The 17,469-nt window shown below is 35.3% G+C and overlaps 1 protein-coding gene across 1 annotated transcript in view; it reads left to right on the forward strand.

Annotated features, from left to right (window-relative positions):
- Positions 1 to 4,808: 4,808 nt before the first annotated feature.
- LOC127659570 (disks large homolog 3-like) overlaps positions 4,809 to 17,469 on the forward strand; it is a 179,292-nt gene continuing 166,631 nt past the window's right edge. Inside the window, exons 1-2 of the mRNA XM_052149442.1 lie at positions 4,809 to 5,117; positions 9,057 to 9,188. Coding sequence (XP_052005402.1) covers positions 5,102 to 5,117; positions 9,057 to 9,188 — 148 coding nt within the window. The 5' untranslated portion in view covers positions 4,809 to 5,101. The remainder of the gene's footprint in view (positions 5,118 to 9,056; positions 9,189 to 17,469) is intronic.

A 17,469-nucleotide genomic window follows, 5' to 3' on the forward strand; every position in this document is an offset into this window, starting at 1 on the left:
TCAGGAGTTGGAGCAATTCATCAATGATGATTAATAACCTTTAAATGGCATTAAGGCATTCAGTAGTTCTCTAGCTAGTGTTGACGTTGCTCTTCTTCGTGTACTTTATGTACCAATACGACAGTGGTGTTAGACACTACTGCCATCTATCAATGTGGATAAGTGGAAAATCATTTGCATCTGGAGTTTGAGGTAATTTCTAAAGTGATTTATTACTACTATAATATAATAGCTTTGCCTTAAAACAAACACCAGAATTCAAGCAAACAGACTTCTAGGGTTTAGGACAGATTATTATTGTCCCTCATCTCAATAATCTTTGGAGACTGTCTATGTTTAACATTATTTCTAATTATTTAAATTATTAACTTTATTAGAGAACTGCTTAGCATAAAATAAACCTCAATTATCTAGCGATACAGAATGTCATGGTAAAGGAATGATTAGAGTAGTTTTTGATGATCAAATTTAACATGTCCATGAATACGGTATTTGAAGAACTCGTTTTGTTTCCAAGCAAACCAATGTCATGGTTTTCTCAAAATCCACAACAATCGCTGTGCCAAGCTACATACTAAAGGAATAAAGTCTTATGCTGTTTCATAGAGGTGGAGGTAGATGGGCCTCCCTTACTATTGCTGTGAAAAATAAAATTCCGGTTGCATTTGTAAACACAGCTGAAAACTGTCCATTACTCACATACGCAGACTACACACGTAATTTTAAAAAGTTTGAGGGAAACTTGTATGAGTTTTCTGTAAATTCCAATGATATTATTTTAGAGAGTGGTCTAAACAATTAATAATTTCTTAACTGTCCAACAAAAAAGATGCAACGTTGCATCACTAATCCATCATCAAACCTTTCCTCCGTGTTTATGCCATACCGATGTTTACTCTAGTTTTTTGTCTTTGCCGGTCTTTCTGTCTTCTTGCTTTTGACCTTTTTCGCTTCTTCGGCAGTACAGCTACTGAATCTCCTGTTGTCTCTGTTTGTAAAGCACGATAATAAATGTTCCATTGTGTTCTTTTTGCTGTTCACATCACCAGACAACACTGCGCTAAGCATAGACACGCGTATCTACACTGGTGGTAGCGCGAGGATTTTCTTCTTCGACATTTAGTGAGACAGCAGACCATGTAATTTCAACATGGTGAAGCACATTGAATGGTTGACCCACACCATGTATAATAAAACACTTTTTTAAAGAAAAATATTATGAGTACAGTCTTCATCTCATATGAGTGTACCATTCAGATCACTCTTCACAAAAACAAATTCATTTATTAATGTGTAAATCCTTTTCAATTAGCCCCAAACTACTGAATGCACCTTTAATTCAACCTGACAGACTCGTTCAGCCAATGTGTTAAATACTGATGCTTGATTAACAGCTATAAATGTTTCTATTAATAATATGAAACCATATTCTGCATTATTTTTTATAAAAAATACTGGTTTGTCCTTATGACAATGGTATTACTTAACTGTTTTTAACATATATGTGAGAAACTTGTCTGTATTGTGAAACGGCACTTGTCAAAAACACATCAAGACACATCGAGCTGATATCATGTACTCGTAATAATGGACACCCATTATTATATACACAAGTGCAACAATGGGTGAAAGTCTTGTGTGCGGTTCCAAACAACATAGCAGAATGGCAATTATAATAAATATCTGATTTACACATCTGTTACACAACACAAAATAAGAAGACTGTATACAATAAAAATACACTGTAACCCCCCCATGTACTCAGTGGAAATAAATATGATGTGCTGTATTGACATTCAGCTTTCGGTTGATAGTCAGTTGCCAGTGTGTTATTAAGTGAAGTATAAAATGTGGGTCCAGTCTGAGGCTAATAAAGTGCAGTGCTGATATATGTATCGTGATCGATCATGAGTTCAAAAGTATGATTACTTAGGGGAAGAAGCTGTCATGGAGTAGGCTAGTGCGGGTCCTGATATGCTGCGATACTGCCTGCCTGATGGTAGCTAAGAGAGCATCCCATGGCTGGGATGGCTGGAGTCTCTGATGATCCTCCGAGGTTTTTCACACACCACCTGGTATAGATGTCTTGGAGGGAGGGAAGCTCACCTGCGATGATGTGTCTGGTAGTTCGCACTCCCCTTTGCAGAGCTTTGCATTTGAGGGTGGTGCTGTTGCCGTACCTGGTGGTGATGCAGCGAGTCAGGATGCTCTCTACAGTGCTGGTGTAGAACCATGTGAGGATGTGGTGGTTCATTCTAAACACACGTATTTTGTTCCACAAATTTTCATATTTCGCCCTAGATAAACTTGTTCAGCTGTTTTCCACTGAGGTGACATGATGGCAGTTGCAATAGATGTTTAATTGACAGTTTTATTTGCTCAAGTCCCTTACATCGTCAGCAAGCATCATAATATAATTCTTACAATCCAAATTTAACCATGGATTATGATGCATTTTCTGCAATCTATGGGCGGCTCACTGTTGAGGAGGCAAGAGGCCGATTTTAATTGAATGGCTATGGAGGAGATGCTGTAGTGTACTAAATAAACTGCTTTTGTTGGGAAACAGCTCATCACTTAAAGCAATATTCATAATCAAATAACACAATTTAAAAAAACTTTGAATCGTCTCCGTCCTTAATTTTCTTAAAAAAAAAGCAAAAATATAAGTAACAATGAGGCACTTACAATGGAAGTGAATGGGGCCAATTTTTGGAGGATTTTAAGTAATAAATGTTAAACTTATAATTTTATGAAAGCACTTACATTCATTCTTCTATTAAAACTTGTGTATTATTTGAGCAGAGAAGTTGTTAAAATAGTAATTTTACTGTCATTTTAGTGAAGTCAGTTTTATTTGTATAGCGCCTTTCCCAACACACCTCGTTTCAAAGCAGCTTTACAGAAAATCAGGCATTAACAGAAGATAAAACTGTAATGTCTATAATGTCGATGAGTCATCATTGTGTAATTAGATAAAATACGAATATTTTAGGGTTTGTTAACTACGTCATCATGACAACAAAGTTGTAAACTGGGCTATAACTTTACACAGAAAAGTTACATGATTTTATCACACTAAAATCATGTTTACACACATATTGTTTGCCTTGTGGCAATACTTTAGAAAAAGTGAGTATTATAACATTTAAAAATTGTTAATAAAAATGTCTTTATTAATATTATTTTAGTTCATTGTCCGCCTGTCTGCTTATCTACAACATGCTTTACAGTAAACAATCATTTTTGTGTGAACATTCTGTGGTGATTACTATGATAACATTTCTGTTTTATCGACCGTTGTCCTGAAAGCGGAAGTGTTCCACTATTCGACTGTTTTCAATTTCTGCTCTCTACTGTTTTCTCTCGCATCGGCGTATATTCTAAGCGGACAATGTAATGTTTAATGTATTTGTATTTGTACAAATTGTCAAAAAACAAGCTGATTCTTACGGAAGAGGATTAGGGCCAAGCAATAATAAAAAAAATAAAGCCATCTCGAGATTAGAGTCATTATAATGCGAGATTAAACTCGTTAAATTTCGAGAAAAAAGTCGAAATACAATCTTGAGAATAAACTCATTAAATATCGAGATTAAAGTCATTATAATGCGAGATTAAACTCGTTAAATTTCGAGAAAAAAGTCGAAATACAATCTTGAGAATAAACTCATTAAATATCGAGAATAAAGTCGTTGTGTTTCGAGAAAAAACTCGTTAAGTTTAATCTCGCATTATAATGACTTTATTCTCGATATTTAATGAGTTTATTCTCAAGATTGTATTTCGATTTTTTTCTCGAAATTTAACGAGTTTAATCTCGCATTATAATGACTTTAATCTCGATATTTAATGAGTTTATTCTCAAGATTGTATTTCGACTTTTTTTCTCGAAATTTAACGAGTTTAATCTCGCATTATAATGACTTTAATCTCGAGATGGTTTTATTTTTTTATTATTGCTTGGCCCTAATCCTCTTCCGTAGATTCTTCACAGAGTACAGAAGACTTTTTTTTTTTAATAGACAGAGCCTTACCTGAGTGTGTACATTACTTGAAGTGATGGTTCGTTGTAAGTTACGTTGATATCATTAATTATTCTGAGTTGTTATGACAGCCAATAACTGCACAAGTTGAGTCTGAAAGTAATTTTTTTCACCAAGTAACACTTCAGTGGTTGGTGGTCTTCTCTTGGTCGCTCGTTTTGGCAGTTTTTAATTGGCGTCTCGAGACCAGAAACACAAAACAGACAAGTAGAATCATCATGGCGCCGCCCAGTGGTTGCTCAGGAAAACGGTGGATAAGCGAAGACACGGACAATTGTACGACAGGTAGGTCTCAGTTTACGGCTCACTGTATTCAATTGTATGGCATCCGCAAGCGGTTATTTACTGTCGTAATACACTAGTTGACCGTTACGCTCTCTATATGACATAGCCGCGGAGGTTGTTATCTAACAAAACAAAATAATCTCTGATCTTTCGGTCAAACAGGTTACGTTTTCCAAACGGCAACCAAATAAACAGTTACTTCAGGTAAATGTATTGGGATCACTTATGCCCCACCCACGGCATTCCCGCATTTGCTAGTAAGTTAATAAATTACTTAAAATTAGCTTTCGCATCTCAAATATAAAAAGCAGTGTTTTTCCCTGCGGTTTCGCAATCATTAATAAACTCCATAACTATATTATTTTCCTTAACATGCATGTTGTCATTGGTGAAAGATCAGTAAGACCCTGTTACTACAGACCGCCCTCCAGCTTTCCCTCAAAAGTTCCCAATGTAAGAGCCAGAGGCAGTTAACGGGAAGCAACGGAGCTTCACGCGCTCTCAGTACTTCCACAAACCGCATCTCCTGTCAAGTGGATTAACTTCTGTTCGTGGCTTTATATGTATTTTCTAAAGAAACAATCGTCACTGTAGAAAAATCACAGCACAACTTTAATGTTTGGTCGGAGACGACTAGAAAGTGACAGCTAAAGAGGATTTTTAAGGCGTTTTTGTATTTGCGAAGTCGACGAAACGTATTTTACACACATAGGAAGTTTATACTGGATTTATAGCTCAAGTTTTTCTTTAACTGCTGCAGTCTTGACATCATGGTCCATAAATATGGTAAGTGCAGTCAGAGTAACTTTAATCGTTGAAGTTGACAGTTATGACAGTGAAGTTGAGCTATCTACTGTAATAATAATGATCCGTGTCAGTTTTTAGATCTTTTAAACTCTTTCTCGATGACTACATGTGGACTTTTTAAGTGGGATTTCTTGGAAACTCCCATGGGAAACAGGAAGTATTAGTCTGTAGTTTAATTATGTAACCTTTCTTCCAAAACTGCGCGGTTCCTTAAAGAAGCTCAATGAATGGCAAGTGTAGAATAAGGTGACACCCTGTCACTATTTGACACATCACAAACTGTGATGTTTAATTACATTTCTTCTCACTGAAACAGAGTATATTGTGGTGAAGTAAATATACCAGAAAAGATTAAGTACTTTCTACATTGAATATATTTGTTTTAGATTGAGCTTGAAAATATTAAGTAAATTGTACATTTGTACTCGTTTCAAATATAATATGTAAAATGTAATGCTCTAACTTACGAGTAAATATTATTTATGATTGTTTGCTATCTTTACACAGTGCAGGGTAGATTACTTCTGAATTGTAATCGGGCACTGATTACAAATTACTTGATAAATTAACCTTACAGATAATTTGTTTAGGGTAATCTAATCAGATTATTTTTGGATTATTCTGGATTACTTCCAACCTAACTATTTTAATTGATGTCACTTGCAGTAGAATAATCTTGTACCATTTTAACTTAAAAATACAAAGAGGAAGGAAAATATATTTCCTCCCAAAAATAGCTCCTTATGACATTGTTATGAACAATTATGAACAATTTACTGCTATTGCCTAATTAACTTGTAATCATGTAATCCATAAAATGTTACTGTAGTCAGATTACAGGTATTTACAAATTTAATTTAATACAATTTTAAGTATTTGATTTTTGTTATCTGATTACGTAATCTTGATTACATGTAATCTGTTATTACCGAGGACTGTCTTAAACAGTGCAACATCATGTATCAATCCTAAAGTAGAAAACTTTGTCATATTTATTTACTAATTTGAGTAAATTGGACAACATTTTTCAAAACTGGTCTTCCCAGCATGCACTGAGCTTGCTTAATTAATGAGCTAGCATGGTTGCACTGTTTGCAAGTTGATTTATGCCATTTTTATTGTTTGCTTTGTTGTTACATTTGTTGTAACTTATGGTTTTGTGAAGTTTGAAGTTAATTTTCTACTCAAAATTACCCATTCATGATAAAAAAAAAAATTATAATAAAAAAAATCTGTTGATTGTTACAGTCGTTTTGCACACCATGTGTTCAGGTCTGTGTGCACAGCTCTGGATCATGATTCTATCACCATTAAAACAAGATGATGTTGTCTAATAGACCAGTGGTTCTCAGCCAGGGGGCCGGGACCCACTAGGGGGCCTCAGAACACTTCCAAGGGGGCCTCAGGTTGACTTAAAATTCATTTAAAATAAGAAATATAAAAATAATTTAAATAATTCAACTTACATTTACATTTATTCATTTGGCAGACGCTTTTATCCAAAGCGACTTACAAAAGAGGAAGAACATCAGCGAATCATCTTAGGGAGACAGTGGTACAAAAAAAGTGCCATATTACAAAGTTTCACTATCGTCATAATAGTATACAAAACAGATTTAAGTGCAACAAGAAATGTAAATATATATATATATATATATATATATATATATTTATTTATTTATTTATTTTTTTTATTATTGACCGGTTAAGTGCTTTTGGAGAAGATGTGTTTTTAGCCGTTTTTTGAAGATAGAGAGTGAGTTAGCTTCCCGGATTGAGTTGGGAAGGTCATTCCACCACCGTGGTATGATGAAACTGAAAGTCCGGGAAAGTGTTTTGGTGCCTCTTTGTTTTGGTACGACAAGGCGACGTTCCTTAGCCGACCGCAGGCTTCTGGTGGGAACGTAGCTCTGCATAAATGTTTTCAGGTATGCTGGAGCAGACCCAGTGACTGTTTTGTATGCCAGCATCAGGGCCTTGAATTTAGTACGTGCATGAACTGGCAGCCAGTAGAGAGAGACAAAGAGTGGTGTAACGTGCTCTCTTAGGTTCATTAAAGACCAGACGTGCTGCTGCATTCTGGATCATTTGGAGAGGTCTAATAGCACATGCAGGAAGGCCTGCAATGAGAGCGTTACAGTAGTCCAGTCTAGTTATGACAAGGGACTGAACGAGCAGTTGTGTGGCATGTACAGAGAGGAAGGGGCTTATCTTCCTGATATTGTAGAGTGTAAATCTACAAGATCTTGCAGTTTTTGAAATGTGGTCTGTGAAATTTAGCTCATCATCAATGGTTACCCCTAGATTTCTGACCGTTTTGGAAGGCGAAACTGTAGTTGGACCCAGCTGCACGGTGATGTTGTGTTCAACAGCCGGGTTGGCTGGAAAGACAAGGAGTTCGGTCTTGGCAGGGTTGAGTTGAAGGTGGTGTTCCTTCATCCAGGCCGAGATGTCTGCCAGACAGGCAGTGATTCGAACGGTCAATGTGGTGTCGTTGAGCTGAACTTAATTGAAAAGCTAAAAATACTTTAAGATGTATGCCTACAAATTATAAACACTCTTTCTGAAACCTATAGAATAAAAAATGATCCATGATTAATTGTTTTAATCCGTTAGTTTTGGGCAAGGGGGCCTCACAAAGTAAATTGTAATTAGAATTTCAAATTTAAGCCACATAGAATTGTTTGTAGGCTTTAATTGAATATATGGTCTGTTAAATATTCTAGCAATCTTTGCGTGGAAATTGATTAATTTTTTTTTTAAGTAAACCCCACTCCAAATATAAAAAATGCTGTAGAACTCTGTAAAACATGGCCATTAAAGGAATAGTTCACTCCGAAATGAAAATTCTCTCATTATTCACTTACTCATCCCAAATGTGGATGACTTTCTTTCTTCAGAACACACATTTTCGATTTTTAGATAAAGACAGAGCTCAGTCAGGTCCTTATAATAGAAGTACATGGGTGCCAGCACTTTGACAGTCCAAATTCAGAGATTTTGGATGCAGTGCTTATTTACAACAGAAGAATGAACATCAAGTGAGAGTTTGGCCATTTCAAACAGCATCAGAGCCCTGGATGGAAGTGCCGATATATTTATCGACTTGTTTCTTACATAAACCTATCAGTAAACTTCAGAAGACATTAATTGACTGACTGGAGTCGCATGGATTACTTTTATGCTTCCTAAATGTGACTTTTGGAATGTCAATGTGCTGGCACCCGTGTACTTCCATTATAAGGACCTGACAGATCTTCATTTGTGTTCTGCTGAAGAAAGAGGGTCATTCACATCTGGGATGGCATCAGGGTAAGTGAATAATGAGAGAATTTGATTTTTTTTTACCTTTAATTTGGTGAATTACACCTGCAGTGCTTGGACACCTGTAAGCATTTGAGGGGAACTGAATTCATGCATCCACTAAAATGACTTTGTAACCTACTGTTTAAAAGCTAAAAATGCGAATGTCGGCATTTGAAGTGTCCAAATACTTTTTGAGGCCACTGTACAGTATACTGACTCTCTTAAGTCTGTTGTTTAATACAAAAAATAACCCATGACAGTACATGTAGGCTACTAAACAACATTGTGTGCTCTAAAGGCTAAGTTATTCATTTATTTTTATCTGCTTGCTTAAAAATCGTTATTAGACAGTCCTGGTTTAGTTGAACATCTGGTTACACGCCTCTTCAAGGGGTTCTTATAATTACAGGAAAGTAATATTAGCTTTCTAGTATCTAACACAGTGCAATAGAAAGTAATTTTTATTTACCGTAGACATACTGTACAGTTTGAACTTTCAAAAAGGAGAATTCAAGTAATGAATAGTAGTAATTCAAATGTGTGTGTAATTTAAGAGAATACTAATAGTAAGTCAATGCAAATCCCTTATAATTGATGCTGCCTTTATTTCAGATACCAAAAGAGCAGTTGGGCTTCTGACAGAGTACCAGGCAAGTCTGACCAGTCCAGAGGAGCAGGCCCTCAAGACCAGTGTGGAAAAGGTCTCTAGCATCTTTGGTAGCCAGCTTTTCCAGGCTCTGCTGGGTGAGGTTTATTTCTCTGTAAACTGAAATGGCTCTTAAAACAAATAAAAACTAACTTTAATTATTTAGGCCTGTACTGCTTGATACCCCCACATTCCATTCTGAGCAAAATGTTTCAAGACTAATGTTAAAATGATAGTTCACCCAAAATGTTAATTCTGTTATCATTTACTCACCTTCATGCCATTTAAGATGTGTAAGACTTTCTTTCTTCTGCAGAGCACTAATGAAGATTTTTAGAAGAATATCTCAGATTTGTAGGTCAATACAATGCAAGTGAATGGTGATCACACCTCTGAAGCTCCAAAAATCACATGAACTCAGCATGAAGGTAATCCATAAAACTCCAGTGTCTTCTGAAGCGATCCAATTGGTTTTGGATGAAAACAGACCAAAATATAACTCCTTTTTCACTGTACATCCTTGGCGATCCTGATTTCAAGCCTTCCTTTTGCGCCATCTAGCGCTCTGGGCATGTGTCAAGCACTAGCAAGTGTAATCGAGCTTAAAATGATTGTGCCAAGAGACTGCAATGGCAAGATATACAGTAAAGCATGAGTTATATGTTAGTCTGTTCTCATCCAAAACCAACTGGATTGCTTCAAAAGACCTTGATTTAACCACTGGAGTCGTATGGATTACTTTTATGCTATCCTTATCTCCTTTTTGGAGCTTTAAAGGCCCAATCACTATTCACTTGCATTTTATAGACCTACAGAGCTGAAATGTTCTTCTAAAAATCTTTGTTTGTTGTCAGCAGAAGAAAGAAAGTCATTCACATCTGGGATGGCATGAGTATGAGTAAATGAGGAGGTAATGTCCATTTTTGGGTGAACTATCCCTTTAAGTCTTGTTAAATTTTACCGAACATTTTGAAGCACTCGTGATATTTTTCTAAATGCTACATTTAGAGTTTTTTGCTGTGGACCAGCTGTCTCAAAGACCTGCTGTACCGTAACAATGGCTTTAGGATATAATAGTTCCAGCCAATAAATGAACACATTACTGACACTAACTTACATCGCTCTGTGAGTTAGTTATTTTGTTCTACGCAAGAGAAAAAAGAAATTCTCATTGGTTTGAGGACTCATTTAGATGTGAGATTAGCCTATTTTTTATTTATTGGATTAAGCCACATGAAAATATTATTTCAGTATTACAACAAAAGGTTTCCTGTGTTGCCCCTTACCCTGTATTTAATACAATATTTAATATGGGTCCTCACTGTTGTCTCCAATGGCCTGTTTTGGCTCTTTGCATAGATAAGAGATTTTGACAAATACACAAAATGCTTAACAAGGTTTGTCTCACCGGACTAGCTTTTCACAAAAATTCAGACTTTGCCAACACTAGCTGATAAACCAATGTTGTGAATACAGTATATCCTGTCAGCTGGAATCAGCTGTGTTTTACCTCTTTGAAAAAGCTTTTTTTTTGTTGTTGTTGCTGCCAATGATGTCTAACTAGCAGAATAAGGAATAAACAAAAAAATCCTAAAACATATTGCTAATAATTTTGTGGTGTCATAAGATAAACAATATGCAATAGATACAGTAACATTTTCATGCCAGATTGTGCATCTTTTTCCTCTTAAAAATAACTTCCTTATTTTTGTTTGCGTTCTGGAAACAAAACAAATTAGTCCCATTATGAAATGGTTGAGTGGTTCTCTTAATTAACAGGCCCAGGCTTTAATGAGCCCTGCCTGCTGCTACTGCTGTGATGCAGAAGAGTACTACTACAGGGGCTGTGACCAAGTCATGGGTTTTGTGTTGCCATGGGAGAGTAGCGAGGACAGTGACAGGTTTCCCCTGATGTTAACTGGGTCTTCTCAAGAGATGTAAGGCTCAAAAGATTTACCAAGTACAGTTGTACCTTGTGTATGTGTAAAGCATTCTTGTACTTCTACAGATGATTGGCATAGGAAATCACATAATTTACTCAAGGTATTGATGCATAGTTGCACTCATGCCATTTTTGATAATCCTAATTATTCAGAAATGAATGCTAATTGCTTGTAATCAGAGAAAAACTAAAACAAAACAATTTGTGATATTGTCTAAAATGTAATTAACTTGTTTATTGTACAAAAGCAAAATTACACATGCAATCATGCTGTTGTACACAATAGTAGCTCTCTTATAGTGTGATATTGCTTAATTATGTCTCTGGTGCTACAGTAAGTTATTAGTAAGTACAGTACAGTAGTAAGTACAGGTCATTTGTATAATTATTTTCATAGTAAGTTTTGCTCTTTAATGCTGAAGGGTGATTTTTGTTAAATAAATATGGTGCAAATCTACATGCCTTCAGATATATGTGCTTCTATATGCCTCTAATAAAACTGTCCCACTACAGCAGTCCAAACTCTCTTAATTCATTCCAATTTGAATCAGCCACAAGAGTTCCAGCCCTAAACTGGCATATCACAGTATACAGATAAGGATTCCACACATTCCAGAAAGAGGCCGTATCATTAGCAGGAATGTGGGCTAACATGTAGGTAGATTGATTAATAAAAGGTTCATGGCCACAGTGCTGTAATCCTTCCTGCCCTCAAGCAAGATTAGTCAGAGTAACGCTCTGAGGACGGCCCATTTAGTCTCTCAGGTACTGAGGAGAGGGGTCACATGAGGCATGAAACTACTACCAACATGTGGCTTTAATCTTCTCTCCAGCCTCTTGGGTGTTGGCCAGAGTTAAAAAAAGGGAATTCAATATGAATTCTAGCATTATATCTAGCTTTTGGTAAGTGTGCTCTTGAACTGGATCAACTGTATTTAATATATACAGTAATATTGGATGAATTATGTCTACATTCAAAATGCAGTTCTATGTTAGATGGAATTTGTTCTGTTAGTAAAGTCCTGGTGTCTCTGAGAGCAAACCCAAAATGTTAAAAAATGTTAGGGATGTTTCTCTGTGCATACAGTGGAGTCCAAAAGTCTGAGACAACATTTAAACCTGGAAATAAACAATTACTAAATGTAGATTGCACTTTCCTTTTACTCAAACTGAACAAGTTCTTACTTAAAATCACTCTAAATAGCAATCCAACAACAAAATAAATGAAACAAATGTAAAATTCAAGTCACTTTCAGGAGGAATATCAAAACATTGTGCAACCTCGAGTTTGGCAGTCCAACATAAAATCTCTCCAAAATAAAATTAATGTTGGACTGTAACATGGAGATTACCAGTTAAGACAGGGCTATTTTTGTTGCAGAATAATGCTCTGCAGTGCACACTTGGTTTCTTGTACATTTGTTTGTGTTTAAGAGAAGATAATTTAATAAAATATTGAAATATTAATGAGACAAGTTTTTAAATATTTATTTAGGGTTAATTGTTACATTAATCAAGTAATAATAATAAATAAACCTTCTTGAAAAATCTACAAATTAGTCTTTAGATTAATCAACTAATCGGAAAAATAATCGTTAGATTAATCGATAAAAAAAGAATATATCAAGAGCTAAGGATAAGAAGAAAACAGCTCACAGACTCAATCCAAACTCTCCAACAAGCTTCATGTGATGTAGATTGCCATGTATGAGGGAATAATACAAAAAAAACAAAATAAGTAAATACAGAAGCACTCTCATTGTGGAGTAAGTGGAGCTGGAGCGACAGTGTGACTCAGCCGTGTGCTGTTTCAATCTCTTCCCCTCAGATTGGTTCATTCACGCAACTAATAGAAGAGGCACTGACCACACAAAGAAATGTCAGTTTTAGAGATTGATAGTTATTTACATGACCAGTTTCCTTATTATTTGAATTTTAATAAAGCTATAATGCATTAAATATAACTGCATTAAAGATGTAACGTCGGGGTGTTTCCTTTAAAGATGCTCGACACGCAAGTTTTGCTTAAGTGGAGCTGGAGCAACTTGCTCAGCCCTCGAATGCGCAAGCTTAATGCAGCTAAATTATAATGTAATGGCTCGCGACTTACTGAATCATAATATATTGCCAATATTGCTAAGAAAATTGCCAATATGCAGCTTTAATATAAGAGAATTAGTTTTTTTCTGAGTTAAAGGTGGATTGAAGTGAACAAAAAGGTGAGAGAGGGTAGTCTTCGCCCCATTATACACTGCAACAAAATACGTTTTTGTTTTGGCTTTCCCAATGTAGGAGCCATAAGGCTATTAATAATGTTACTTAATGTCATGGCTGTATGTAACTAAATGTCTGTACTCCCACCTGTGGTAAGGGGAAAGAATTGCACCCCTTTTGGGGACTTCCTGAAGGTAGCCATCTTAAACAGGAAGTGATGTGGCAAGGGCAGAGGGGAAGGGAGACAGTTTTTTGACCTACATTACACCACACTGCTTGTTTTGGAGGACAGAGTTTTGTCTTTAAGTGTTCACCTTTTTGTTACAATAAAGCTCAAGTCTTGTTAAAACAGGTGTAGCATCAAACATACTTTCCCTCACGGAAGTGGCTTAAGAAGGAAAGGAAGCCACTACACCCAATATAAATATTTAAAACTCCTTTAAAATAATGCACATATGCTTTAGAAGATATACCGCAGAATAATCTTTTTTTATCTGAGAATGTTGAATATAATATTAAAAACACAAATATTTTAATATATTAATATATTTAATATTTAAAAAATCCTTTAAAATAAAAGTTGCATTCACCTGAGAAGCAGCATATAAGATATTTAGACTTGCGTTTAGAGGATAGATCTTGAAAATAAGTATATTTTTTCTTTACTACACTCGCAGAAGTATAACCATGTGAAAAAATACACTTATATTTAAGATACAGTCTCTTAAAGCAAGTCTAAATATCTTATATGTTGCTTCTCAAGTAAATGTATCTTGTTTTAATAAATGGAAAAAAAGAAAAAAAAAAGACAAAAACACGATTTCTTACAGTAAATAGTTTTAACTGAATTAAACATAATAAAAAGTATTTTTTCCTTCAATTCAATGAATGTCATTTAGAGGTTTAAAAGATGATTTTGTCCTCTTTATTGTTAGTAAGCACGTTTAATACAACCTTTTATGTCGGGGCACAAGCTGAATAGTAAATTAAGAGCTAATGATTAATCGTTGCAACAACTGCTGCATAGTCAAATAATCGTTCTAATAATCGTTAGATTTGTCCATTATCAAAATAATCATTGCAGCTCTAGTGCTGAAGTGAAATGCGTCACCACAGACCTCTTTGGATCGTGATTTCTAAAAGAACTTCTATGTTCTGAAATTTTCATCTTAAGAGATCTACATGTCTTACCAATGTAAGATAGAGAGATAGATAATTTATTGTCCTCAAAGAGGAAATTTGTTTCCACCGATCCATAAAACACAGGAACACTGGAGCATATATATATATATATATATATATATATATATATATATATATATATATATATATATATATATATATATGATGTTTTTAGTCTTACACAATATCACGCACTTGATCCTACATGACTTTCCCATATGAGTATGGTGATGGTAAAATGTTTGTTTTGTAAATATAGTTGCACTGCTGGCAACACACTGATAGTTTCCAGAAATTACCTCACTCAAAAAATGGGAAGCAGCCGTATTTGGTGGCAAGTCAGCCCTAACTACCATATCACGCAGATTATGGGGTCTTTATATACTATACGAGGGGAGCTGCTAAAACAACTCTTTAAGGGATGCATCACTATCAATAATATAACAATGTTTCTCTGAATAAACTCAATTTGTTTGGTGAAAGGAGACTAATGTATATAACAACAATCATATCTGTAGATTTTAAGTTATTTTATTAAGGCACTCACGTTTGGACATATGCTTGAAGCAATTAGGTGATGACATAATCCACTTTTCAGCATAAGTCCTCTGCCTGAACCGGTGTATCTTTTTAGAAGCTTGCAGTTTGTTATCATAATCTGAACTACAGATCCTTCAAATTCAATTAAATTGAGAAATAGGAAGTGACCATTTTAAAGGGACAGGATGATTTGAAGTCACATGCAAAATACAATTTCTGTCTGTAAGTTTTCGATATAGACTAGTCATTAGCCCATTTTGGCCTGTAATCACATAAACATCCAGAAAATTAATTTTCTGTTAGTCAAACTCCATTGTAAACTTCAAATCACTGCTGTTAGCATTCACAAATGAGTGAAATTCCAACAGTTGTGATTCAGTACCGCTCCAAATTAATAATATGTAATCGATATACATTTTCCACCCCTTAATGAACCGAAAGAAGGGGTTATGTGACTGATTGAATATGATTTTCTGTTAAAACAAACCACACAAAAAAGAGGCAAAACTCAGAGCTATCTTAGAACCCAAACTCACTCCAGATATTTGTAAATAAAAGTCAGAGCCAAAAATAAAATAGTTATATGTCAACACCAGTTTAAGTAATTCCACCAAACAATGAGAACTAGGTTCATTATTATTGCACTGATTCAAGAAATACTCTGTTGATATAAGGCCTTCCTCTATTGCCACATTGGTGTATAAGGATTCAATGTCCATAGTAACTAAAATATAAGGTAAAGGAGGAAGTTGAATGGACCTTATTGTATTAACAAATCCACCGTATCTCTAATATATGATGGAAGAGATGTTACAAGAGGTTGAAGAAAATAGTCAAAAATAGCAGAGATCTTTTCAGTCAGAGAACCAATGGCAGCAAGAATTGGCCTGCCCAGAGGTGTGTCAATGTAAGTTTTATGAATTTTGGGGAGTGTACAGGGTACTCAACACACATAAAATAATATTCAGCGTTGTTAATTTCACCTAGATCCAAAAAGTATTTCAGATTTTGATGGACATGATTTTTAAACTCATTTGTAGGATTACTGCTCAATTCCTGGTCATATATGGTGTTACATAATTGTCTCTGAATCTCTTTATCATAGGCATTACTTAGTCTCCCCCTTTGTCAGCACTCTGAATTACTATAGATGTGTCAGACTTAAGAGCCTCAAGTTCCAATAGTTGGGCTTTAGTTAAATTATCTGACAATTTATATTGTCTCTTTTGTTTCAGAAGTGATGTAAAGTCTTGTTCCACCAATCTATAATAAGTATCAGGGGAAGCATTTCTGTGTTTAGGTGGAATAAATAAAGATTTACCTCGGAAAGGAGTAATCGTGCATTTTGACATACAGAAAGTCTCAGTCTACTGGAGGTATCTGTCTCTGGAAAGTCTGCCTGATGGACAGGATCCACTGATGGTTGACTAGTGCTAATCAATGTCCAATCACAAAATAATTCTTTGAGTCTTACATTCCGAAAAAAAACTTCTGTAAATCCAAAAATGTGTTGAATTAATTACAATGTCTGTTAGGTACAAAATACAATCCTTTACCAAGGGGAGATAGACCAACATCTGAGATGTGTTTGCTTCATCCTGTGAGTTGCATATGGTTCTCTTAGTCTGATAAAGAGCATGTAGCTCTAAATGTCACGTTAGCTCATTTCTGTGGTGAGCTCATTACATTTTTTGGGAGCAACAGTGGAGTTTTAGTGGATGTACATTTTTGGTCATGCATCTGTATTCGTTATATTGTTTGGAGGTGCATGCTTTCTGTGACTTTCAAAACACTAATTTGACATCAAAAAAATAATGATTATTGAATATATTGGGTTGGGACAATGAGGTTTGTAACAATTCTGCAAAGTGATGCCCTGTGGGAGGGAGGAAGATTTGACTGTGGGCTTGTTTGGTTGTCTGCATGATAGCACAATTTCGAACAAAGGTTTCCCTAACTGCACACTCATCCCTTTGTTCCCAAACACACAAACAGACTAGGCCTCACACAGGTTTTGTGCCCAAACATGACCCCGATATCAAGGGAGGGCTATTTGCATTGCTGTGAAATGCAGAATTATCCAGTGCTTCCCAAGTTTGAACTTTGAACTTTGAAGGTGTTTTTAAAGATTTTCTGTCTTCTGGTTTATAACTCGACAAAAAACAAAAAACAAAACAAGGAGGATCAGGTGTCATTTTAAAGAAAACTTTTCAAAACTTTCTATGATGTAGATTATGATCAATTCTGAGACCTGTTTTTTTCTGATTTGACAATATACATCTCAGGGTGTAAATAAGGTAGCTCCAAAAACTGCTTTTGTTTTATTCCCAATCATGTCAACTGTAACTGAGTAAACTTTTGTGTTGATACGACAAAGCAATCAAAAGTTACAGCATTACAAAAATAATGTATCCTAGTGTCCAAAATGTCTCTTAAGTGTCTAAAAGCCTCCCCAAACAAATAAAGCATAATAATTGTGCATAAGGACTTATTACACATGC

This window comes from Xyrauchen texanus, chromosome 19, assembly GCF_025860055.1.
Source record: "Xyrauchen texanus isolate HMW12.3.18 chromosome 19, RBS_HiC_50CHRs, whole genome shotgun sequence".
NCBI classification, from domain to species: Eukaryota; Metazoa; Chordata; class Actinopteri; order Cypriniformes; family Catostomidae; genus Xyrauchen; species Xyrauchen texanus.